The sequence below is a fragment of the Pipra filicauda genome, unplaced genomic scaffold, assembly GCF_003945595.2.
Source record: "Pipra filicauda isolate LSUMZ 115617 unplaced genomic scaffold, ASM394559v2 scaffold416_size611912_pilon, whole genome shotgun sequence".
Taxonomy (NCBI): domain Eukaryota; kingdom Metazoa; phylum Chordata; class Aves; order Passeriformes; family Pipridae; genus Pipra; species Pipra filicauda.
Genome location: NW_024104550.1, coordinates 267,472 through 293,688, shown reverse-complemented (window position 1 = coordinate 293,688; position 26,217 = coordinate 267,472). Strand labels below are relative to the sequence as shown.

The 26,217-nt window shown below is 50.4% G+C and overlaps 1 protein-coding gene across 2 annotated transcripts in view; it reads right to left on the bottom strand.

Moving 5' to 3' along the window:
* Positions 1–26,217, bottom strand: part of LOC113994953 (ALG9 alpha-1,2-mannosyltransferase) — a 30,715-nt gene that overhangs the window by 3,402 nt on the left and 1,096 nt on the right. The window contains exons 2-18 of one of the 2 annotated variants that reach the window (XM_039385506.1): positions 26,061–26,217; positions 25,719–25,922; positions 25,149–25,307; positions 23,663–24,829; positions 20,898–21,036; positions 20,582–20,716; positions 20,282–20,352; positions 19,653–19,741; positions 19,021–19,156; positions 18,586–18,673; positions 18,342–18,447; positions 14,099–14,221; positions 12,364–12,518; positions 10,160–10,289; positions 9,313–9,460; positions 9,023–9,152; positions 5,879–6,009 (exon numbers count right to left, since the gene is read on the bottom strand). In XM_039385506.1, coding sequence (XP_039241440.1) covers positions 5,879–6,009; positions 9,023–9,152; positions 9,313–9,460; positions 10,160–10,289; positions 12,364–12,518; positions 14,099–14,221; positions 18,342–18,447; positions 18,586–18,673; positions 19,021–19,156; positions 19,653–19,741; positions 20,282–20,352; positions 20,582–20,716; positions 20,898–21,036; positions 23,663–24,829; positions 25,149–25,307; positions 25,719–25,922; positions 26,061–26,217 — 3,268 coding nt within the window. Of the gene's footprint in view, positions 1–5,878; positions 6,010–9,022; positions 9,153–9,312; positions 9,461–10,159; positions 10,290–12,363; positions 12,519–14,098; positions 14,222–18,341; positions 18,448–18,585; positions 18,674–19,020; positions 19,157–19,652; positions 19,742–20,281; positions 20,353–20,581; positions 20,717–20,897; positions 21,037–21,382; positions 22,122–23,662; positions 24,830–25,148; positions 25,308–25,718; positions 25,923–26,060 lie in introns of those variants that run through there. The other variant, XM_027734516.2, reaches the window with a different exon arrangement.

The following is a 26,217-nucleotide window of genomic DNA, read 5'->3' as shown; positions in this document are numbered from 1 at the left end:
TCCAGCTGAGAAGCAGCAGCTCCTGCATCTCCTGCACCTTGGAACCATCCAGGAAAAGCCTGGTGGTACCTCCTTGCATTGGCAGAGCACCTTAAAAACAGTCACGTTCATGTGCTCTGAGAATCACATCTCCCACGATAAAAAAGCCTGGATATGGTGAATGGTGGCACCAACAGATCTGCTCCAGGACAGAGCTGTAAGGTCAGGCTTTGTCCAGCAGCAACTTCCTCACTGAAACAGAGACTCAGGCTGGACACAAGCACGAGGCTGCTCTCTCTGCTGCTGGAACTGCACAGAGCAGGGCCCTGCTTTGGTTCTCCCAGGGCTGCTGATGCTCCCACAGCTCAGGGAGTCATGACAGAGCTTTCAAGTCAGACAGGGAACCTTTACCTCCTGTCACCTCACTTTGTCAGGCTCAGCAACCTCAGACAGCAGATGGCACATGGAAGGGGTTGGGATGACAGATGACAGGGAATATATAGAATGTTCTATTTGCATTTGCTTCTAAATTTGTCCCCCAGAGACTGGGATTGTGTGGAGCCTTCATCAGCACTCAGCTCCCAGGCAGCACGTTGGTAGCAAGGCCACAAGCACTCCAGGGGTCTGACTGTCCAGTTTTTTTGGATTCTGAAGGAGTGCAGCACTCCCAGCAGCTCCCAGTTCAGCCAGGGCTGCTCAGTTACCACTAAGCCCAGCAGAGCTGTTTGGTGCTGAGCCTATTTCTGTCAGAGACCCACTGGACTTGAGGGAAAGCAGCTCAACATTCCTGTTCTGGTAGTGCCACAGGAGCTGGTCTGGGATGGAAGCAAACACTGAGGGAAGGTGTTCCAGCCCCCACTCCCAAATGCACAGCCTGACACAGAACAGCAGCAGCCACCAGGGACAGCAGAATCCAGGAAGGAGCAGGAGAAGGCAGAAGGGAATGGCAGGAGGGAATGGCAGGAGGAAGAGGCAGGAGGAAGAGGCAGGAGGAAGCTGAACCTCTGCCACAGGGGCAGGAAGGACCCAGTGCCTCCCAGCCACGGGCACACACAGGCAGCTCAGGATCAAAGCTCTCTGCAAACCCATTAACGTCTGCACTTCCTCCAGGTGCCACATTTTGTACCAACACCCACCTCAGAGGTAATTCAAACCATTCCTTACTTCCCCTTGTAAAACAGAAGCAGGGAAAACAACTCAAGTAACACACAGGGAATGAGACAGTCCCTTGTCACACCAGGGTGCTGATGTGCTCCAACAAGGTGACCCAAGCATTCACTTTGCACTAATTTTACTTTTTTTTTGATGGAAAATCCAAGTGTTTGGAGCAAGCAGACGGCTCAGCCTAAAGAGCTGGAGAAATATGTGCTCCTCAGTGGGGAGCTGTGATATATTTCCCCTTTTTCTGTGCCAGATTCGGAGTGCTCAGCCAATATAGAATTAAATGGACCTTGGCAAAGCAGCTTCCTGAGGAGCATAATTAGCTGGTGGCTTGGAGTGCTCTCTAATTCAATTAGCAGCACCATTTATCAGAGCCAGCTGAGATTTACATTTGCACTTGCTGACGTCAATGGGAGACTCACAGTGAGTCCCAGAAGCCTCCAGTTCAGCAGGAGTGAACTGAGCTGTTGGGGTCATTTATTTTCAAAGAACAAGAGCTGCAGTTTGGGTTTGGGTGGGGAGGTGCTTGATGGGGTTTTTTTGAGAGCTGCAAACCTGAAATCTCCCCTGGCAGCTCCCCTCACAGCCCAGCTCCAAGGGACACTTCTGTTCCTCCTCAGCTTTTATTAAAAAAAAAAAACAAAGCTGCATTTTTCATAGTGGTTTTACACTTATTTCATAGGTAGCAAGAGACATTTCCAAACCTCTGTGTGGAAGCAGGTGCTGGGTTTGAGGGATGTGTCACTCTGGTGAGGGGGGAAGGGACATGCTCAGAAATGTGAGCACTCTGGGGCACCAAAGGAGTTCTTGATGCAGCTTCACTGCCTCTACAACCTGTGTGTCTGACCCTGGGAAGGTCTCCCCAGGGATCTACTAGCTCTAGGATCCTTCCAGCTCACTCATTTCTAGCACACAACTCGCTGTCACAGCTGTGTCACTGCTCCCCTGCAGCAGAACGATGCATTTCTCAACTCTGAGACAGACAGCAGTGCCCAAATTTAGCGTCTCAAATCAAAATCAAACCAAGCCACACAAGTGCTTTTGCTGGGATTTCCACACCTGCTCCCCTGTCAGGGCTGCAAACACCTTTCTGGACTGCACAAGTACTTGTTGCATCCCTGAAACAGTGTTGAGACACCAGGGATGCCCTCAGAGAACCCTCTGGCTGGCTGGGGTGGCAAACAAAGCCAGCACTGCTGCCATTGGCACTGCCCCCCTCATCTGCCAATCTGCTGCCAAACCTGGGTCATTGTCCCTGCTGGGAATTGCTGGAGCCCCGAGATTTGATGCAGGTTACAACTCAGGCACACTCAGGGAAGAAAACCAAAGCAAACAACACTTGTCTTATTTTAGAAAGGCTCTGACGCACTCGGAGCTCAACAGCCCGACTGTGAACGTTTGCCATGGGAAACCTTTATATGGATGTTGCAGCAAAATTCCAGTACTTGGGTGCAAAACAATGCAAAGGCATTTACCTGTCCCTGCTGTTCTGAAGTTTAAGCTCCTTACATGCATTGCCAACAAGCTCCTGGAGATAAGTGGGGACCTAACAAACCTTTGGCCCAAATGGGAAACTGCAACACAGGGAGGGTTGAAGGGCAGAGTCATGGGAACACCAAATCCCACTGAGCCCCCTAGTCACTCATCCACCCTGCCTCTTCTCCAAGGGCCTAATTACAGAGAGAAATTAAAATATATGTGACAAAAATGATGAGAAATGCAATGCAAAGAGAGCTGCTCTCCAATACCTCTTGCTGCTGTGGATGAGCTGGCAAAAGGGGCCTTGACTTTTTTTGCACCATCCAATTATAATTGTGACACCTTTAAATGCCACACTGGCTCGAAACAGGGCAGATCAGGCCTCGTGTGGTTTGTTCTCCCTGCTCCTCACTGGACCCTGAGCTGTCCTGGGAAGCTGTGCCCACTGCTGGGCAGCTGTTCCTGCCTTACTGTTCCTCTCCAGGTTCAGGGAGACAAGCTGGGGAGATGTACCTGGTTCTCTCCCCCCTCAGTGATACCCCCTGGGTGAGCCCAGGCCCTCCCAGCCCTTCCCAGCCCTGTGCCCTGGAGCTGCCCCCCCTGCCAAGGTCTGTGCCGGGGCACAGCTCAGCCTTTGGAACCGCAGGAGGTGGGAACAGCAGGGATGGAAATCAGCCCTGCTGCCATGGCAACCTGGCCTCCTCCACTGCTGAAGGCACCACAGCTCCCCTCTGCTCCAGCTGTGCTGCCTCGATAAGGAACAGCCTCGGGAATGACAGGAACGGGAGCAGGGGAGGCTGACAGGTGACACCACAGGGCTGAGGATGGGGCTGCCCGGTCTCCTCATCTCCTCCCAGGACATGCTCTGCAAACCCTCTTCCATCCCAGCCTCCCACAGATGCAGCAGCTTTTGCCAAGGAGGGCACAGCAGCCAGAATGGTCCCCTTCACCTTCAGATGATCTGTCACTGCTCAGCCAGGCAGTTGCTCCCCTTTCCCACCTCTCATGTTCTGCCTTTTCCATCTCACCATCACCAGGCTCAGAGCTCTGAAGTTCCAGGATCTCCCTGTGATTCCCAGCTTCCCACAACAAGCTGCTGCTCCGTGGTGAGATGATGCCTTTGCTACAACAAGCCAAGGCATCACTTCCAGCAGCAACAGCCACGAGCAGCCTCCCTTCCCAAGGCAGACATGAAGGACCACACACAGAACTGAGTGGGCTACTGGAGTCTGGCTGCAGGCTTGCAGGGATCCTCAGCCAGCCAGGAACACACTGCTTGGGGATCTTGGTGTTTGGATGATCTAAATGCAACACACAGCATCGTAAATCAAATCAAAATGACTGCACAGGTTCTCAGTGCCAAGCCTGGGAAGAAGTTTCCAGCCTCTTGTCTGGCAGGAAGTGCTTTGACAGCATCTCCCCTGGAAGAGCAGAGCTCCACCACCACATCTACCTGTGTGTTCAGCCAAACTCCTGAGGGCCAGCCAGCCAGGGATGCCTGGCAGGATGCAGGGGTTTTAGCTGTAAATAGGGAAATTCCCCAATCAAGAAGGAAGGGGGGGGAAAAAGAAGGAAGAAAAATGTCAGTGGCTACATGGAAACAGCACTAGAGCTGAGAAGAGAGTGACAAGGACTCAGCTCAGCACTGAGCCTCCCAGGGGATCTGAAATGGGTTCAGGAGAGAGAGCAGTGGTTTGTGGTACCCACATGAGCGTTAATCAAAAATTCAGAGGCGATGGGTGGGGGCTGGAAGTGCAATAACCCAAAAAGCCCACGAGACAGACCAATTCCCTCTCGACCAAACATCAGCCAAGCACAGGGAAAATGAGGAATTCTGTGTTGAAAGAAGCCACAGAGAATCCAGGACATCCTGGAGAAGTCTGTGAGACAGTCAGTCATAGCAGAATAATTCATTTGGCTTTCATCAGGCAGGTAGAACCTCTGCAGCAGAGCTGCCTCTAAAGCACCCCCAGCAAATTACATCCCCAAGGGGTCTTAAAGGCTCATCTGGACCTGACTGACTTCAAAGGACTTTAGATCAGGTCCAAACCAATCAAAGTTTCGCTGTTCAGTGGAGAACAGCAAGATAAACCAGCTCTAAAAACACACCAACGAGCCTTCAAAGCAGAAATGCACATTTAAGGGCACACACTCTGCACAAGGAGTCCTTTGCAAAACTCTCGTGCAGATGCTTCTCTTTCCTCACTAATAAGACTCTTTGGCCACCTCGTTCTCCCTTCCTGAAGTCCTGCCCAAATGTAACAGCAGGGCTCTTGGAAAACATCATCCAGGAAAGGCCTTGCCAAGGAAACCTGTTTGTGTCAGCAGGCTGGGAACATCAGAGCTCCCCTGGGAGCTGCTCTATCATTATTATCACTCTTTCTCTCTGCTCAGCTGCCTTTACCAGCCCCACTCCCTGGAGGGTCCTTGTACTAGGAATTAAAAGGTCTCCCACAGAAAACAGGAGGGCACTGAACCCTGGGTGGGTTTTTTACAGAGGTTTTTCCAGTCAGCCCCTCTGTCCTGGTATGACAACGACATGACCAGAGCTTTCAGTGGCTAAGTAACCTCCCCCTCACAGCTGAGGGTTTCTGTGTTTGCAGGGCTGTATTAACAACACTCCCAGTTTGACAGCCCTGACTTCACCCCCTGTCAGCCTGGAGGAGAGCAAACCCAACCTCTGCTTCCCACAGGAGCTGCTGTTCAGACACACAGGCAAGTTGTTCAGTGAGCAGCAGAACTACTGAGGGACAGATTCTAACAGGGATCTCTTGCATGGATTTTCTGATGCCTAAGAAAGGTGTGCCCTTGCTGACTGCCTCCTCTCTGTCTGCCAGCTTTCATGAAGGCTGTAAGAGCTCATGCCCTCTGAGACTGACTTGTACCTGCCTCGAGTTTGGCTGAAACAAAGCAGCAGATTCAAAGGTCTGCTGGGAGGAGATGCTGGGAGGAGATGACATCCACCTCCCTTCTTTGGAAAGCAAACCAAAAAACACTGCTTCAGCAAGGAGTGCACAGGGAGGATTCTTTTTAAAAATAATCCTTCTCACCACCCTCCTCAGCTGGTTTCACCCTCTTAGCTCATAAATATTGCAGGCACAAGTTTGACAAAGGTTCCACTGTGGCCAGCAAGCTGCCTTTACTGGAAACTGGACTTCAGAGTGGCATTTGTCACCCTCTCTCCTCCCTGTGCACAGCTCCTCCTGCAAGCAGACAGCCCAGCCCTGCCAGCCCCCATCCCCAGACGTGCAGAGCATACCTGGAAGCATCAAGGAATGGCTTGTAGGCAATGGTCACCCACTCTTCTTTGTTGGAGGAATACCTGGGCTCCCTGGGGGTCTCAGTTGCTGTGTCCAAGTCCACCAGATAGTGGCATTTGGAAATGTCAATCTGCAGAAAGAAAGACATCCTTGTGCTTTATTTCCTGCGGGTTCCTGGCTCTATGTGTTTATTTATACAGGCTGTTATGTTACTTAGCAATGGGAAGAGGGTTAAATTTCCAGCAGCAGGGGAAAGGCTTCCTGCAGGACACACGGTAACCTGTTCTGAACGTTCTCAAGCAAAACCTTTCTGGGGGAACACAGGCTGCTTTCTCCCAAGGGGAGCATCCTCAGGTCCCTCTCTGAGGCAGGACCACTGCCAGCTTCCCTTGCTGGGGAACTGTCAAGTCACAGAGGTGGCAGAACCGATTCTGTTGGTGCTTTTCTCAGGGGTTGTCTAATTAGCTGCTAAAGACTTTGTACAATGCTGACTCCACAAGCTCCCCAGGCAAAACACTCTGCTGTCTTTATGGTTAGAAATGTCTCCTGATGTCTGCACTGAATCTTCTTCCTGGTTCATGCCTATCTGACAGCCTCCTCCAAAAGAAATCACTCACCTCATTTTTCATGCCTTTTACAACCAGTTGCACACAATTCCAGCTCATCTGGTTACACACAGAGCAACATTTGAATACACACAGACCAGGATGGGGTACCCACAAGGGTCACACAACCCCCACAACCTGTTAACTCTGCAGAGCTCACAGCATTTGAGGGCTTCAGTCTTGTCATCCCATGGCAAGTCTTGAAATCTCCCACAGAATTTGATTGCAAACTTCCTTGGACATGCCTGAAATCACTCTTCTGAAGCACCTCTGGGGTTTAATGTAACGATTTAGGCTGAAAACAATTTAATTAGGTGGATACCAGATGGCTCTGTGGCATCACAGCTCAGTGGCAAATGAAATTACACCCTGGGAAACTCGGCTGAGGAGAATGTTGAATCCACTCCTTGCACTGTGTGAGAAGAACATTCCAGGCCCTGGGAGAGGTTCTGGCTCATTAGCAAAAAGACTCCCAAAGCACTAACCAAGTTTTCCTGTAAGTGATGTAGAGTCATTCAGAGAAAGGCAAGTTACTGCCTCAAGCACTAAGACTAATCTCACATTCTAAATTCTCCCCTAGAAGGGCAGGCACTTAAAATGCCAGGTGAAAGATTTCCCTGGTACAATTCTAAGTGAACACAGAGCATTCCTAGAAGTTACACTGAAGCCAAGGATAACATTCATCCTGGTCAGAGGGCCAACACAGCACCTGTGCATTTATTTGGGCATTTACACCAGGCTTTGGTGATGCACAGACCTTGAAACGTTTCCCTGTGCAAAGAAACCATTCAGTGAACAAAGCTGCAGGGGATTTCTAAATTACATCCCACCCTCCTCGCTTCTCCTTTCCTTTTCCTCCTCCCACTCTCTCTTTCTTTGATGCAACTGCAGTGCTGAGTGGTGGGGAGCTAAATTTGGTGCCACCCTGACTAACAGGAGTGGGCACAGCAGAGAGCTGGAGCTCAGGGCACAGCTGCTGCTGTCTCTCACTGGGCTCTGGAGGGCTGCTACGAGTGAAAAGAAAGTGGTCAAAAAAACCCAAACTTCCTCTGAAGTCAGTTGTTGTCAACAGTTTCAGCTTTTAGGTCTGATCTGCTGTTCCTGCTTGGATACATTTCTGTAGGGAATAATGCTCCTCATCTCCCTCTCAGCAGCTTCAGGGACAAATGCACCTCCCTGGTAGGACAAGTGCAAGGCAAGTGCTGCTCAACGTGATTAAGGAAGGAAGAACTGCAAAACAGGATCAAATCAACTCTTCTCCCCAGTGTCTCATAGCAACAGAAACACTGAGATTTACCCTTCCATTTTCAAGCAGAGCAGTAACAGAGACCTGCACCTGAAACAACGAGATCAGCCCCATTTCTGAAGCCATTAATGGGTTTGAAGCTCCATGGCTCAGATAATCCTCTTGAACCATTTGTTTTCTCCCCTTTAAATGGCCAACAGGCTTGTGCTATTTAGATTTACTCACTATCACAGTCCTTCTATTTTTTTTTTTTTAAATCTGGGTGTGCTTGCACTCCTAAGCTCACTCAACTCAAGAAAATGCCTTGATCTCTTGGTGCTACTGCCAGGTCAGAAGTCAAAGCCTTAAACCCAAATTGAAAATCAACATTTAGTGGCTAATTTTTTTAATGTTCCGGGCCCCTTTGGTTGCATGAGGAATAACCAAGTTGTAGGGTGACATTAAGAAACAAGCATGAAACAAAAGTGTGTTTTGCTCCATTAGTCACAGGCTGAGCACCAGCCAGCTGTCTGTGCTAAAAATATGCCACAGTTAAAGATTTCATAAATTAAATGCACTGCAGCAGACAGCTCCTCTCAGGTGGGAACACGCCTCCTTCCCATTCCTGTAGCTGCACAATGAGCCTCAAAAGAAGGGAGATTTAACCCAGCAGATTGCCAAGATTTAACCTGTTAATTTTAAAGAATGATTTTAAATTATTTTTATATCATCAATATAATTTTAAAATATTCATATGTGTGCACTGCTTTTGTTTAGGTAACACAATACAGACATTAAAAGCATCAATCAGTAATACCAGTGTACATTATCTTAAATGATTCCCACTGAAATCACTGATGCAATTGTTTCAGTGGAGTTCCAAATTAAGTTCCTCCTTCTCAGCTGCAAATGTGATGAATCCTGCTATATTTAAAAAGACACGAAAGTACAGAGCAAAATTTCAAAATATTTTCTGTGGGGGACTTCAAACTACTCATTCAGTTCACCTTCCTGTGCTCACACACTCTCTGCTGAACCCAAAATTGCAACAACTGGGAACTATCACTTCTTCTGCTTCTTTTCTTATGCCTTTAAATGGGCAGATGAAATGCAAACAGAAAACATTCACATCAGTGGGGAAATTTCCCAGGGCTGCAGAGGGACCATTTTTGTCCTGTAACTTCCCCCCAGGAAACAAATTAGGGAGACCCAGCCATGGGCACGATATTACTACAAATTCTACAGTAATGATGCAGTTAGGTAAGGAATGACACAGCGAGGGAAGGAGAAGGAAACGGGAACAGAATCCTCACGTATCGAGATGGCTCCTCCTTGTTCTGGTCGTTCATGTCCGTGGGAATGAGCCGTGTGGCCAGGGGGCCCTTGGCAAAGGGTTTGGGTAACTGGCCCCTGAATTCCGACAGGATGAACTGGAGCTGCCAGCTGCAGGGAACAGGGAAAATCCAGTGACATTCCCTGTGGGGAACACCAGAGGCACAGCCAAGGACACCTGCTGGTGCCAGCTGAGACCTGAGGGTCACCCCCACAACACTCAGGAGAAGTGCCCCTCACCCAACCGTGCCTTTGGCAGGAAAGCACTCACTTCTCTGGCAGCAGGAAGCTGCTTGGAAATCTGTGCCACTCCTTCCCCACACACACGTTGACTGGCCTCCCCTCTGGCACTGTGTGGATGCTGGGGTCAGTGGCAATCCTGTGGAACTCTGGGTACAGGTCCAGGGGCCCATGGTAGCCTGTGCAAGGCAGAAAATCAGAATAAGAGGGGCATTTACGTGGCTGCTTTGGGAAGCCTACAAAAACCTCGTTCACATGTCACTGGTAACTTCCTGAATAAATGAACTGGTCTGTGCTAAAAAGTGGCTGGATTCTTTTTAGCACAGATTCTTTACTCACATTTCCCTGCCCTGGCAGTGGCCACCAGAACCCAAAACCATACTGCTGAGGTTGGGAAGGCTCACTGCATGGCTCCCATTCCAGAAGGTTCTTAAGGACCGTGCCCAATCCATCTCCATTAAGGACATATGCACCCAATTCCAAGTTTTACGTGGGGAAAATGCTGTTTCAAGTATCTGAAAGCTGAAGTATCTGCTTTAATACCAGTCTGGGTACATTTTTGTATCAGTAGGGCTGTGCTGGCTGAAGGTGAGGGGCAGGTTTGTGAGTGATGTAATTCCAGTGGTTTATTCATACATATGTGAACATATACATATGTATGGATGAATGTGCATGTAGACACACATATATAACCATTCATTAACGGTGATTAAATTAATTAAAGCTTATTCCCCCCCCTGCAGCAATGACATCCCAACTTTTGGAGACTCCTTAGTTTTACCCGCCGCCGGAATCGAAGCAGCACAACTTCTGCCAAGCCAAAGGCCCAGGAAAGCACAGGGCAGGTGCAAAACACCAACCTCCTGTAAAATACCAACCTCTGAATAAGGCAACAGAGCGGGACAGGGACAAAAGGCCGAAGAGGAAGACGGTGCCCAGGGCCAGCCAGTTGGAGGACACCGTGTAGTGCTCCAGGCGGTACCGCTGGAATATGAAGTGGTAACATTTCTGAGGAGAGAGTGAAAAAGAAAAATAAAAAAGAGACGACATAAAATTACTCCAAAGCTGTTTAGCAAGATCCTGTCTTCCACGAGGACCTTGCAGCAGCGGCTGCACCTCCCTCCAGGTCTCTGCTCTTTGTTTTTTTTAATTCGGACTCATCGAAACGCACAGAAATTCAGTCACATTTTTTTAAGTTAAATCCAGGGTAACTAAAGAAGTTTTCAGCTCTTTTCCCCAGGCAGGCTTCAGGTCAAAGCTGTCAAGTGCTCACTAGCAGTGCTCCAGCCTGGCTGTTCCCAGGTGAAGCAGGAGCGCCCTTCAGACACTGCAGAACTGCCCTGCACAGCCAGACCTCATTTTCCAGCCTGCACTGACTCGCTCTCCAGCACGAGTTCCATGACCCAGATTTCCTGGGTGACCTGCAGTTGTTTACCCTGCCTGCACCAACTCCAGCTCTGAAGTGGACGAAAGGACACACAGAGCCACTCTGAAACCGATAAAGGAAAAGCCTTTTGGGGTTTTTTTAAATGTAAAAGCCTTTCTGGGGACACTCAGAAGGAAATACATCCAGTCCTTGGCTTGGGCCCTCCCTCCTGCTCTACCTTTCTGGTTATTCACTTCCTATCCTCAGCTGGTTTCTGCTTCTCTAGTCCTGTTTGCATTTTCCTCATGACAGTCACATCCACGTGGTTTGGAGGAGCAGAGTGACCAGCCTGGACTGCTGGTGGGCAATCAGTTCTCAATTCCCAGCTGGACACTCTATACTGGGCAAAATGTCATCCAGCAGTGCTAAAAAATGCAGGGCAGAAATGTACACTGGATTTTTTTCTAAAGCCACGTTTGGCAAAGGTCCTAAACCAGCGCCCTGTGATGTTGTGACAGGCAGAGCCACAAAACTGCTGACATTAGAGCTCGGTCCTGCACGGGTGCAAGGACTGAAACTCAGCTGGGGGACTGCAGGTGGGCACTGGAACACCAGCAGTGATGGGAGATGAGCAGTCAGGAGGGAAGAGTGAGAGGTTTGAGGGGTGCAGGCAGTGCTGGTGGGGAGCCCAGGACAGGAGCTGCCACTGGTGCTCAGCAGGACACAGGAGGAACAGCAGGATGAGGCCAAACAGCAGGAACAGGCTCAGGCAGGGACTAATGGCTGCATTCCTGGGCCTTTTGAACAGGGGAAGATGAATAATTTTGACCCTGGGAAGGTTTATATCAGTCTCTATTAGTGCTTTGCTCTGTGAAGTGCTTCAAGAGATATTTACTAAACATCCAGGTTTTGGCTCCTCCAAGTATCCAACCCAGTTTCCTGGCACCTAAACAACATCACTTTTCCTTTTTCAAGCCAGTGAAGGATTCACCAGAATCCTACACACCCACATTCCTGCCCTGACCACCAGACAAAGGAGGCCCCAATGCTGTCACCAAGTCACCAACCCTCATGGCATCTCCTGGGTGTTGTGCTGTGCTGGCACCACAACATCTCAACTGCTCCCCACCAGGAATTCCCACTGGGCATGGGAGAACGACCCAAAGCCAACACAAAATAATCAGTGGCAAGGGAATATTCTCAGCTATTTATCACTTCAGACAATCCTGGATAAGCTGGATGGGATCACCTTATAAAGCCATGAAATTTGATCTGTTTTTGCTGCACTCAGATCCAGAATTATCAGCTGAGCTCATTCTGTATGACACTCAGGAGGGAAATCCCAAATATTTTTGCTTTTACATCACATCTTACAGGGGGATAATAGTTTTCCACACACTCTCAGTCAACCTGCACAGGAAGATTGTGGTTTAATGTGTAAAATCAGCAACACTTCAGTACCAGAAGGGCTGAGTATTTTGCTTCCACAGTCTCAACACCTGTCCATGAAATGTGGTTCAAATATTAAACTGTACCAGCTACAGATTAAAGATGATGATCCAAAGCTATGCACAGGACAGTCCTGAGCTGTGTCACAGGCACAGGTACTCTGCAGGTGTCCCCAAACTTTGGGAAGCAATGTTAAAAGAAATCAGCTGGAAATCAGGTTTCCTAAAGGTATGACCTAAACTAAAACCATGTTCCACTAAAACTTACCTGGAGAGCAGAGAGAGCCACAGCACCAGAGAGACAGATGAGGGGATAGATGGGAAAGAGAAACCTCTCCTCCTTGTGGGGCTGGCTGAAGAAAATCAGGATCCAGATGTACATGGGAGCCAGGGTCAGCCAGTAGGGACGGCCCAGGTTCTGAACTGGAGGAAACAGAAACTCAGCAAAGCAGCAGCAATGCAAGAAATGAGGGGTTTAACCCACTCCCTCCCTTGCACAGTCACATCTCACCCTCCAAGCCCGTTCTCCAGACCCAAACCATTGCCTTCAGACACAAACACAGCCTGTTCTGAGCACCCACGTTGCTGAAATCCAGGAAACATGGCCAAACAGTCAGCACAGAACCTTCATCAGGGAATTTTTACAGGTTCCTACAATACTAACAACTCCAACAGATTTAGGAGGACAGAAAATAAGGGACTGCATCACTGAACCCAAGGAAGAGACAAAACCCACCAAGGACTGACAAATCAGGCAGTCAGAAGCAGATCTCCTGCTGGGTATTGTACATACAAAGATCAGAAAGGATCTCCCCTGGATCCCCCTCTCCCCTCACAAAGGCTTGTTTGTGGACTGAAATTTCCACAACCCTCATTGCCTCATTACAAAAATAACAGCATGAGAGGTCTCTCAGGCGCCTTCTGCTTAACAGAGGAAATAACTGATTCAAAAATAACAACAATTACCCTGAATTTCAGTCACACTGAGGAGGGTTCTGCACTGCCTGACAATTTGCAGTCCCTTCTCTGCCCCCTTACTACTCCCAACAGCAGAGTTAAGCAATTAAGCCAACGGCATTTCACAGACAATGTGAACAAAGCACTTGGCAGAATCGCTGTTAAGCACAAGAACACCAAGTGAACAGCAGGAAATCTTGCATTTACAGGATCTCCTACTGAGCTTTCACTGGTTCCTGACAGTATGTCAGTCATAGCCAAGGAACAGATACAAGCAAACACCCGTTAACACACATTTTCATGGGGGATTATGATATTGCTGCTTCTTGTATTCAGTAAAAAAATCAGAGAGAGAGCAAAGCACTGACTGGACTGATGAATCTGGAGGCTGCTGCTGACACTTGATGAATCTTCCTCAGGAAAACAGCAGAGAAGAATTCACACTTCCTCTCCAGAGTCCCTTACCAAATGTCATGTGTTTAAACTGATGTCATTTTATTTAAGAAAAAGCCCAACGTGAAGCAGGGAATATTCTGGTTCCTCCTTTTCCTGCTCTCAGTATATCCACACCCTTGGGGACACTTCCCAAAGCATGGGCAGTCCTGCCAGGGCTCAGTCCTGTGAGCTCAAGAGTGCCTTTCACAGTGCACAGAAGAGCCCACTTCAACCCCAAAAACGTTCCCCAGTTACTCCAAAGGTTCCCATTTCCAGCTGCAGACCAGATGGAAACTACAGGTACACAGTTTCTTTTCCCCTTAAGACTATTGAAATGTCAGACTGAGGGTTGGGTACCACACCCCTTGTTAAACTCACTCTGGGTATGGGTAAATCCAGCCTTGAAAACACATTGTCCTTCTGGAGGTGGAGGCAGGGAACAACCCTGGACTCAGTAATGAGCTCCAGGAACTCTCCTATTACTCCAAAGACTTTGGCTGAGCCCAGTTTCGCTCCCAATAAAGCAAAGCTGCTCTTTGGCAGGCTAAAGCTCTGCCTGCAGCCCCAGGCTGAGGTCTGGGCTGGCTGTGCCTGGCTCTCCCTGCACTCACCATGGAACTTCTGCAGCAGACACTCCATGAGACAGGTCAGTGGCAGCACCAGCAGGGCCAGAATAAAAGCCACGTTGAAATTCAGAAAGCCATTGATGAAGTAGAAGGACCAGGGTTCTGTACCTAAAGGGTGAGAAAAAGGAAAGAAGATGTTTGGAATACAAGCCTGGGATGACATCTGGATGGAGCAGCAGCTTTGCCCGACTCCCAGAGTTAGTCAGCAGCAATACAGGGGCACCAGAGCATCTCACAACCACACCTGCCCGAGAAACTTCAGTTCCTTCCTTTTCAGAAATGATTTTCCTCCTTATTTTTTCACTGGGTCACAATCAATATCAATGTAACATCAATACTGCTCCTGGGTCACAGCTCAACCCAAGAGCCCAGCAGAGTTCTGACACACGATTCACTCTTGCATTCAGGAAGACCACACGAGCAAGGTGTGGAGGTGGAAACTTGACTCCAAATTCATTCTTTCTAATGGCAGAGAAGTAAGAGGGGAGCAACACAAAACCACACAACGCCATACAATTCTGGAGTGACCACGTACACTCAGTGTTGGCAGAAAATGTTCTCAAAAGGATTAAGAAGAAAGAGTTTGCATTCCCACTTCACCCCAACAAAGACTCAGCCACTGAAGCTCACCCAAATGCTAGTTTTGGTACCTCCTTAGAGTCAGAACTATTTAAGATATGCTTCAAACAGAAGCAAGGCAGCTCTGCCTCCTCCCATGACACACTTGGGTACTGGCTGCGAGCTTCCAAGGATGTAAATTCAAAGACATTCCAATCCAACTGTCATTTATTTGGACGCTTAAAACCCTTAACAATGAGGAATGCCAGTTCCTCTCCACACATTTCCCACTCCCTGGGTGTGATTAGCTCAATCAGTCAGTAAATGACACGCGGGGGCTTTAATCACTGCACTGTTGTGACATGTGTCACACGCCACAGCAATTTCCTGCAATCAGAGCCACTTAAAGAAGGGTCCGCGTTGAAATCAATCAGACAACGGCAGAGCAGGCAGGAAAACCCGAACCCTCTGCAGCTCCCACAGCCAAACCCGAACCCTCTGCAGCTCCCACAGCCAAATCTGAACCCTCTGCAGTTCCCACAGCCAAACCCGAACCCTCTGCAGCTCCCACAGCCAAACCCGAACCCCCTGCAGCTCCCACAGCCAAACCCGAACCCTCTGCAGCTCCCACAGCCAAATCTGAACCCTCTGCAGCTCCCACAGCCAAACCTGAACCCTCTGCAGCTCCCACAGCCAAATCTGAACCCTCTGCAGCTCCCACAGCCAAACTCGAGCAGAAGCTGCACCAAGAATGTCATAAAATGTCCCTGGAGTCACTGAGGCCAAGCCCAAGCAACCTCTATGAGGTTCATATAGGAAACCTTCAATTATTAGCACTGAAAGCAAACAGCAGTTATAGGTAAACCCCAAATCTTTAAAGGATAGCAGCAGGGACCACGCAGTCACCCTTCTACCTGCCCTATGGAAAGCAAAGGAAATGGGCTCTTTCTAGTCTTGGCAGCCTAGGGATCAAGAGTGAAGGGTACTTCATGAATAATCCATAATCCAAACACACCCCTGAGGGATGCTGCTAATAAAGAGATCAGCTGGTGGGAAGCACAGTTTTAAGGGAAAAAGGCTACTTTCTTCACTTTTTTTTTTTTTTGCAGTGTGACTGAATCGTCCTTAAAAACTAAGCACTGGAGCCTTCCCTCCTTCTCCAATGAGGGATTTTCTTCTCTGAAGAGGAGAAAAAAAATAATAAAAAGAAAAAAAAAAAAAAAGAAAAAGAAAAAGAGAGAGGAGAGCAGTGCACAGCAGGCAAAAAGCAATAGGCTGGGTTGTGGTGACTCACCCATTCAGAGCCATTCAGGCTCGATGCCTCCCAGGGCAAAATGCTTTTATTCCTGTTATCCACACGACTCAAGGTGAACTGAGAGGGAACTGCAGCGTGAAAAAAGAAAAACCCCAGTGCACACAAGGAGTCCTGACCCAGAACAGCATCCTTCAAGCATGGAGGGACACTGAGGAACTCTCCATGCACAGAAGTGATGGGAATGTGCTTCCAGAGCAGGACAGGAGAGGGAAGTTCCTGCAAGTGTCCCCCAGAGCTGTAGGAGAGCTGTAGGAGAGGGACTGATGAAGGCAGTGGGAAGAACACTGTGGCCCAGCCAGCTCCTGGCACAATGGCTCCATGGGGATAACCAGCTGGAAGCACTGTCAGGCACTGAGCCAGACACTGCTTTGTCCTTTGAGACCTGACAGGCTCCGGGAGCAACCCTGGAGATCCAACTCCCACCCAAGGTGATGGAACTGGACAAACCACCTTGACCACAGCAATGGGGAGGCCACAGCAGAGCAGTTGTAAAATAGGCTTAGGCTCAGCTGCCCCACCCTGTGCTGGGCCCAGCCTGGGTGCAGGCAGGAGCTGCAGCTCAGCTCTTCAGCAGTAACTAAGCTGCAATAATTTGCTCATGAGTCACAGCCCTCATTCTAAGCAAGCCTGATTCAGTGCTAGTATAACAAACACTCTGCTCGCTGCATTTCGTTTATTTTCACTCTGTTGAAGAACCAGGACCCAGCAGAGCAAAGGTGTCACACCAACAGCCCAAGCTGAACAAAGCTCCCCAAAGTGCCATCACACTGCAAGTCACAGCTGAGGCTCCAGGCACAGAAAGTGGGGCAAAACTCTGGTCACAAATTGGGATTTCTTAGAACACATGCAGGCAAAAACCTCACAAAGTCTCAGAATCAGGCTTAGGGATATATGCTTAGAAACTGCTCTCCCTTGGCTGTAGAAACCTAATTCCCCCAGGGAAATACTAACTGCACAGCCAGTGTTTATGTAGAAGGAGTGTATTGCTAAAGACAAAAGAAAGAAGTTGAACCTTGTCTCCAAAACACTGAAGATGCTGTGGGCTGGTCACTCTGCTCCCATCATGTGAAAGTTGGGAAATCCCAGCTCCAAAGCCTGGAGGGACTGGCCAGCCCCTCACCTCCCCTGGTGGGGCTATTTCTCCCCAGTGTTTCGAGGCTCTCTAAACACACAGCGCTGTCCTGGCCACACTGCATTAAAGAGCAATTTCAAGCAGGCTCTTTTACTAGCCTGAGGATGTTATATGAATGTCACCATGAATAAAACACTTCAGAACACATTGGTCCCTGGAGGCTTCTGGAAACAACTCATGCACCAGTGTGGAAAAGGTCAGGCACAGGCCCATGCCAAAACCTATCAGAGAGACAGGGCCTGGAGTTTACTTATAGAAAACTCCCAGCAACAGCCTTCAGAGCCCTCCTGCAGAGAGGAGGAACCGTGGCAAAGCAGCTGCTGCCCTGCTGTGCCACAGCACAAGTGACAAATCACCACTCAGCACCATCCAGAACAGCCCTGCCAATGAACCAGCAAATGTGGCTGCAGGGCACTGCCAGAGAGAGCCTGGCTGCTGCTGAGCACTGCTGAATCCCTCCTGGAACAGCTCAGACTGGGCTGGGCTCAGAGGACAGGGATGATGCAGGGACCCTGCACCCTGAGGTCTCCCCCAGCCCCTCTGGAGCCCTGCAAGAAATGGAATATTTTCCTTACTCTTCATGGACAACTGAGCGCAGTGGCAGCTCCCAAACAAACAGCACTCCCAGCACTGCCTTGGAGGCTCAGAGTCGGGATTTGGGTCCCACAGTTATCAGGGAACCCCCTGCAGGCAGATGATTTGCCTTATGGCACCCTCAGATCCCACTTTCCAGCAAAGTCCAGGCCACACACTGCCAAAGAGCAAAGGGATTCCCAAGGCACAGCATGGGCTGCAGACACACAATGTGAACTGGAAAAAACTACTGATTCTGCACTGCCACCTGCTTTTCCAAGGTTTCTGCACCCTGGCTGTGAGGAGCAACAGCCAGGAAGTCCATCAAATCTCACAAACACACACAGGTATCCCTTGTGCCCACTCAGCAGCCACACACTGCCAGCTCTCTGCTGTGACACTGAGACACCTCACGGTGGTTTGCAGAACTGGGAAGTGAACAAAAGCAGCACCAGCTCAATGGCCTGTGGATTCCCAGCTCAAGAGAGACATCCCGTGTCCAGAAGCTGGAGCTGCAGCCTTTGGAGCTTGCAGGCAGCTTTTGCTCCAGGGTACATCAGAAAAAGGGTTGGCAATCAAGAGCTGGGGGGGGAGTCACAGTAGCAAGAAAAATTCCCAACTCCCTTCTTGGCTTGTTATCTTAAACTCACCGTAGAGATCAGGCCCGTGAGGGGTGAAGACATTGTATAAAACAATGTTGAGAGGTGCAACCACCAGCTTCCCATAGTAATAGCTGTCCACCACCACCAAGGGCACCTGGAAGAAAGCAGCTGTTAAAGTGCCAGGAGCTTTTGGCTGGGCTGCACTAAAGCTCCATGTGATTTTCCTGAAGGAATTCATCCCTCCTGTCACAAGCCCAATCCATTCCCTCTCTGCATTGCTACAGGCACTTACCAAAAACAGGATCAGTGACACCACGCACCAGTTCAGGAAACTCTTCCACCTCTGCTTCAGTATCAACAAGTCAAAGGCAATAGGAAGCCTGAAAGAGAGACCAGCTGTCAGCTGGAGACCTTGGCTTTCCCACTGCAGGTTCTCCTGCCCTCCAAAGCAAGCTGAGAGAGAACCATCCCTTCACTGGCCTCTGCTTCTACTCCACATCCAGCCATCCAACTCAGGCTTTACTCTCCCAGTGTATTAATATCAGGAAATCTTCCCAACCTAAGTCCTCCAGAAGCAAAGAACTCGGGCTATGGAAGCCCATAGCACGGACTAGGCTCAGGCAGGCCCTGAGAGTTTTTTCCTCCAGCTCTCCATCCCTGCATTCTCCCCCAACAGGCAAAAAAATATCTGACAAAGTGCAAAACTCCCCAGCTTTCCTTTTCTTACCCCAGAGCTGCGCTGAAGGGCCAGCCCAGGAGGGCTCCAGCAGCCACCCCCAGCACTGCCACAGAGGTCTTGTCCATGTACCAGCCAGTCATGGCAACCACCGTGGTGTACATGCAGAAACTGCTGGGCAGGAAAGCTGCAGCACAAGGGAGGAAAGGGGTCAGCCCAGCTTCCTCACACTTCATACCTACAGCAGGGGTTTTACACAAGCCTCAGAGTGGCTGGGAAAACGGGTGCAGCCAGGCAGAGGGGACAGGACACAAAGGCAAGTGGCAGTGCCAAAATAGGAGCCTCCTTCCTTAGGTTAAAATATGTCCAAGGAAGGCAGGCCAAGCCCCTGTTTGAGAGGCACAGCCAGGAGACAGGAGGCAGCAACAGAAACAAGCAGGAAACAAAGAGGAAACTGAAACATGTAAGAGAGCGACACAGAAAAGGTAATGTGGATCAACACTTATTCTGTCACACCCGCCGTGAGAAACACCTCCAGCAGAACACAACCACAACAAACAGACTAGAGATCCATAACACAATGTTAGAGATGTGTTACAGCTGAGGCTTCTCTTCTCTCTGGCCCTGCCTCTGGTTTCCAGGGACAAGGTCACTGTCAGAGTCACTGCTACAAGCAAACCTACCTGCAGAAGCACAGAACATCCCCGTGCTGAGCACCAGGAAGGCCAACATCAGCCTGCTCACATGCAGCCCAAACTTCTTGCACACAGCCCTGAGGAAGCAAGAGGGAAACGGACACAGAAAAGATCCTTAAAATCAGATTATTCCCAACAGAAAAAAATGCAAGGTAACAGTCTGAAAATCACAAACGAAGAGGCAGAGTCTAACCCAGCTTAGACAAGATAATTGTATGTTAAGGATTTACTGCTTTTAGTGGATGTAAACAGCACTGGCAGATGGATTACACACAGCAACAATTAATGTGTTCCAGTAAAATTCACTATGGTAAGCAAACACAGCACCAGACTCTCCTCCAGCAGAGCTCAGTCTACAACACTCCCACCCTGCTTGCTGCTGTCGGTGAGAAAACGAGTGTAGTCAGCAAAATGCTGGAGTGGAGATGTGGGTGGCAGCTCTGAGAGTACAGTTTTGTCCTAATTGTGGAATTCTCACCAGTATTCCATTAAGTTATCATGAGAACACGTATTTTCAAGGTTCACTTTTAAGCAGCCCAATCCACACAGGAGCTTCAAAGCGTGTTTCCCGTGCATGGCACTCAAAACACTCACTGCAGACAGGCTCTAACACTCACTTGTAGAAGTAGAGTTCACAAATGCAGCTCAGGAAGGCCAGGAAGCATCGGAGGAAATAGAAGATAAGGACCTAGGAGACATGGTTGGAGTGTGAGGAAGGCACGGGACACAAACCGGGCTTGTAAAGCATCGGGGGAAACTCACAAACCCTCCGAAACCCTCCCGGGAGGTCGGTGTTTGTCAACCAAGGAGAGTTTTGTAAACACGAACTCTCCGACAACAAACAAAAGCGGTTGTTTTCACACAGACTAAAGGCACGTTTATTCCCCACGAAAGCAGGTTCCACACACGTGATTTACCTTGTTGGTTTGCAGGACCCGAGCATGGAACCAGGCTGGTAAGGCATGGAGCCACAGGTAAGCATAGGAGCGGATGGCATAGGCTGGGGAGTATTCCCACGTCTGAAACCCCTTCCCATAAATGAGGTAGTGTGTCTGCAATGGAGATTAAATCAAGAAATAAATCGACATGCATCAGACAGCTTCCCATCTCCCACCTCCCAATCCCTGAGTACAAAAATTCCTCTTTGAGAGACTGGCACGGGGTTCTAAATAAACCTGCATGTGCACTGGCCAGGTACACGCTGCCAACTCCCAAGGGCACGAAGCCACTCACCGGTTCCCAGTAGTTGAAGGTCTCATCGCAATCAGAGATGTTGCTCAGGAGGGCTGCACAGAACCTGGCCGAGATGAGACACTTGAAAGCTGTTGATCCTTCGGGGGCCCAAACTTGCCCTGCTTTGCTCCCGGATGATCTAATCCAAAGAGGGGGGGGGGAAATTAAAAAAAAAAAAAAAATAAAAAAAATACGAATATGCAGCAGGAAGGCTCAGCGACGAGACCAAGCGACACTAAAAGGGCAGAGGAGGGTATCTGAGCCGCGGATTCCAGCAGCGAGCGCGCTGCTTTCCTTGGGGGGGTCGGGTACCCGGGCAGCAGCATCACCCCCCGCCCCACCGCAGCCCCGCACCGGGGGGGCTCCTGCCGGCCGGGGAGATGCGGGACGGGCATCTCCAACACCGCCCTGGGCGCGGGGCCGCCCAAACACCCCCCCCGGGGGCCGGCAGCGCCCGGGCACTGCCCCGACACCCCGACACCCACTCTGCCCGCGGCTCCTCCGCCTCCGGCCGCCGCCCCGCCGCCTCCCCGCCGCCCGCCCGCGGCCGCTGCCGAGCCCCCTTGGCGGCCATGGCGGGGACGGGCACGGCCGGGCGGGCGGGCGGCGCTGCCGCGGGCGGGCGGGGCGGGGAAGCCGCCGCCGCCATCTCGGCTGTGGGCAAAGGGAGCGCGCGGGGCGGCGGGAGCGCGCGGCGTGAACACGCGGTGTCTGTCCCGCACACACGGTGTCTGTCCCGCACACGCGGTGTCTGTCCCGCACACGCGGTCTGTGACCCGCACACACGGTGTCTGTCCCGCACACACGGTCTGTGACCCGCACACACGGTGTCTGTCCCGCACACACGGTGTCTGTCCCGCACACACGGTGTCTGTTCCGCATATACGGTCTGTGCCCTGCACACACGGTCTGTGACCCGCACACACGGTCTGTGACCCGCACATGGTGTCTGTCCCGCACACATAGTCTGTGCCCTGCACACACGGTCTGTGACCAGCACACACGGTGTCTGTCCCACACACAGGATCCGTGTCCCGCATACACAGTGTCTGTCCCACATATACGGTGTCTGTCCCGCACACACAGTCCGTGTCCCGCACACATGGTCTGTGACCTGCACACACGGTGTCTGTCCCGCACACATGGTCTGTCTGTCCTGCACACGCGGTGTCTGCCCCGCACACACGGTGTCTGTCCCGCACACACAGTCCGTGTCCCGCACACACGGTCCATGCCCCACACACACGGTCCATGCCCCACACACACGGTCCGTGTCCCGCACATACAGTCCCTGCTCCTCACACACAGGTTCATCATACACGCAGTCTCTGCTATTTCAGGGCATGAAGACCAAGCACATCAAACGTTTCCATCACCCCACTGTCAGGGACGAATTCCAGGGAAATGCATCTGGGAACTCACCAGTAAAATCCACAGAATACACTGAGTTGGGAGGGACCCACAAGGATCATCCAGTCCAACCCCTGGCCCTGCACAGACACCCCAACAATCCCACCCTGTCCCTGAGAGCGTTTTCCAAACACTTCTGGAGCTCTGGCAGCCTTGGGGCCGTGACCAAACCCTGGGGAGCCTGTTCAGTGCCCCAGCACCCTCTGGTTGGTTTCCTGAGATCCCACCTGACCCTCCCCTGACACAGCTCCAGCCATTCCCTGAGGTCCTGGCACTGGTCACCAGGATCCTTCCACATGGATGCTGCTCTGTTCTTCTCCACCAGATGCTGCAGGAGGGCACAGGCCCCTGGTCCTGTGCCAGGAGGGCAGCAGGATGTGGGAATGGACCCTCAAGGGGTACACGTGCCTCACACTTGAGGGGACACAGAATGTGCCCTGCAGTCCTGAATTTGTTAAAAGAAACAGCTGCTCACGTCCACCATCCTGTTGATGCCTTTTCCCAGTGTAACCCTACAGATTCCAGTAACTCTGGAGTTCTCTATCAGCTGCAGTCACATCTGCTGCAGCAAATAATGCACTACTGGTGGTACAGCTATTTTAGGACTAGTTAGGACCCTTTGGAATATAGTGATGGAAATAATTTGTGATTAGTCACTCAGAGAAGCTGTGGCTGCCCCATCCCTGGAAGCGTCCAAGGCCAGGTTGGACGGGGCTTGGAGCAACCTGGGCTAGTGGAGGGTGTCCCTGTCCATAGCAGGGGGTGGAAGGAGATGAGCTTTAAAGTCCCTTCCAACCCAAACCATTCTAGGATTCCGTGATTTCCATCTGTATTAGCTCCTCCGGAAACGGTCCCCGGCTGGGATCCCATCCCCAGCACCTCTGCTGAGATGGGCTGTGTGAAGCAACCCAGACCCACCATCCTCCCACAAGGACTGAGCATCTGCACAGGGTTTTCAGTGCTCAGAACACACGCAGTGCCTAGGAAATGGTGAGATCCTCCCTGTTTCGGTGTGCTTGAGATAATCACCACCAGTATAAGGTGCTGGGCAAGCATAAACAAGAACAGGAAAAGTGAATTGGCATCAGCAAGGAGATCGAGTCCACTCTCACAGGACCCTAGGAAAGAAAGGCTCCACTTTATAAAACGAGGTTTCATTACACACACAGAGAACAGGGAGGTGCTTGGTCCTCCTGAACAGGAATTTCCACATTTACAACACGTGCAGGTACTCAAAGTCTACCCCGCCTTTGTGAGAGGCGCTGCAGTAACACACCGTGTCAGGTGACATTGGCCAGAGCAGAAACCTGCACAGGTGCTGCTCGAGCACCTGAGCCCAGGGTGGAACGTTCTACCTCAGGGTCACACCCAGCTGCTGCTGGATTTGCTCCCGAAGGCGCAGCTGCAGCTCCGCGGCCCCGCGGCAGCTCAGGGCCCTGTCACAGGACTGGAAGGTCAGCCTGTAGCAGAGGCTCCTCCGCCCCGTTCCTGCCTGCTGGAAACTGTCCCTTAACTGGATGGAAACCACCGTTTCACCTGACACCCCCCTGGCAAGGGTGTGAAAAGCAACTTCGTCGAACTGCTCCCCCTCGGGAACCCAAAAGCTGACGTCGTGCACGTAGGAAGGGGGATAGAGGGAAAAACTCTTGAAAAGCCTCAGCTCTCCTCTAGGAAACTGCCTCAGGAACCGTGTGTCCGGTGTCCAGAGCATTCTCCAGTCGGATATTCCACAGAGCAGCATGGCCAGGAGGTCAAGGTTCAGTGAGGCAAAGACAACCACCAGCTCACTGCTTACTAGCTCATGAGATGTCCTTATAACCCCCAGGCAGGAGCCCTTCTCACAGGAGCCTGGGGGATCTGTCTCCATGCACATGAAGTACTGGATTTTACCAAGCTGAGACTCAAAAGCAGCAAAGTCACTTCGCTCAGTTGTTTCAGAGCTCGTTGCTTCCTGCAGGTTGATATTTGGTTTAGTGCCAGTCTGCTGAAGGGAATGTATGGTGGATGTAACGTTGTTCACCAACATCTGGACACAGCTGCTCTCTGTACCCCTGCTCACTGCAAACACAATGAGCACCTCGTGAAAAACAGGCATGGAGTGAGGAGTGACACGACACTTCCTGAAAACTGGCCCAGAAAGAACACGGAGTGTCCCTGGGAAAAAGGCTCCTTCCTGCATTATTGCCTGAGCATGAGGCAGCAGGGACGGTCTGAGATAAAACTGCTTTGGACTGTGACGTCCTTCTGGTACATTCTTCTCTGTGCCCTGGCAAAAATCAGCACAGGAAAATAAAACAGGTCCATTTGCAGGTCCATGAGACATTTCCTCAGGGCTTGGAGTCTCCTCTGGGCTCAGAGCGAGCCAAAAGATACTGGAGGGACAAACCCCATCGAGGTGGCCTTGGTGGAGCAGGGGAAGGCAGGAGTCAGTGTCCTGTACTGGAAAGGCTTGGCTGAGCCCTGCAGCAAGCTCCTCCTTCACTGTCCGGACTGGGTGGTTTGAATTCGGTTCTAGGAAACCCCTGGGAAAAATAAAAGTGCAGATTACAGACACCAGTAAACAGATTTCCCTGGAATAGCCTTCCTGTGGCCATAATTTGAGTGCAGCAATTCACCCAAAACATTCTTAAGCCAGTTTTTAGTAACTACCTGAACAAGCCAAGCCTCTCACCAAACGTGTTGCGTGTTTTCAGGACACTGGTGTTTGTCTCCAGGTTGCAATCAAGAATTAATTGAATTTGCTAATAAAAAAGGAACAGGGCTTTCCAATCATCATATCCATTTATCTGACACCTGGTCACTCCCACTGAGAGCCAAACAGAAACTAATTATAAAACTCACCTGTTAATTTTATCCACAAGGACTTGTGGCACTTGAAAAGAAACCTTTTGGCTTTCCAGTTGTATCCTGCAGCTCCCAGGTGTGAAACACGGGAGTGGAGTGCTCCGTGTGAAAATGTGGTTCAGGGCACCCTCTACACAGAAGGATTTATCTTGGCTCCTGACAACACACAAAACCACAGCAAAGCCATCAATAATTTCTGATATTTAACGTGCCACAAGAAAGCCTTGCACAGGTAATCCATGTGACACCAACACACGTCTTAGCGAATCCCAGGCCTTGTTACAACCCTGCTGGGATTGCCTGCTGAGCAGATACACACACCACAGTCCTCCTGACGATTTTGACCTTTAAAATCCTAAGACAGTCTTATTTTTAGAGGGTACTTTGGCAAGAAGCTTGCATTTGAATCTTGGCTATTCTGCTTAGAGATGGAAAAGAACTGCAGCTATTTTAAGGAAATTTAAAAGGAGTTCCTCTCCAGCAAACAAGATACTAAAAGAACACACCAATGCTGGCCTTTATAAGAGCACAAATATCAGAATTTCTGTTTTGCCACATGATGGTTACCTGTAACCTGTACATTTATATCCATGGATTGTCTCTGCATTAAAAGGATGAACATCACTCAAGATAAATCCAGCTCCTGCTGCCACAGCCACTATTTGCCAGCTGTTGTGCCACTCCCTCCTTGGCTGGTCTGCGGGTGTCCCACCCTGGCCATTGCAAAGAGCCACGTGGACCTCTCCCTCCTCTGCCAGCACTTCTGCGGAGCTGGAAGGAAAGGCACCAACGAGAAGAACCCTGTTAGCACCCCCACAAATTTCACAGGGCCAGAAAAGCACCCAGAGCACAGCTACAAACGTGTATCACAGCAGGCAACCAGCACAGAACTATTTCTGGGTTACTCACCTACGGAAAAAGTGGGCAAGAAGCTCCCTGTTCTTCACTACCCCAGCCTTCCTCCCACAGTGGGGGAAGTTGAAGTAAATACAGTCGAATTGTCTTTTTTCTGGTGAAAAGTAGTCCTTCAGCTTGGTGCAGTCCACAGAAAACACAACCTCAGCTC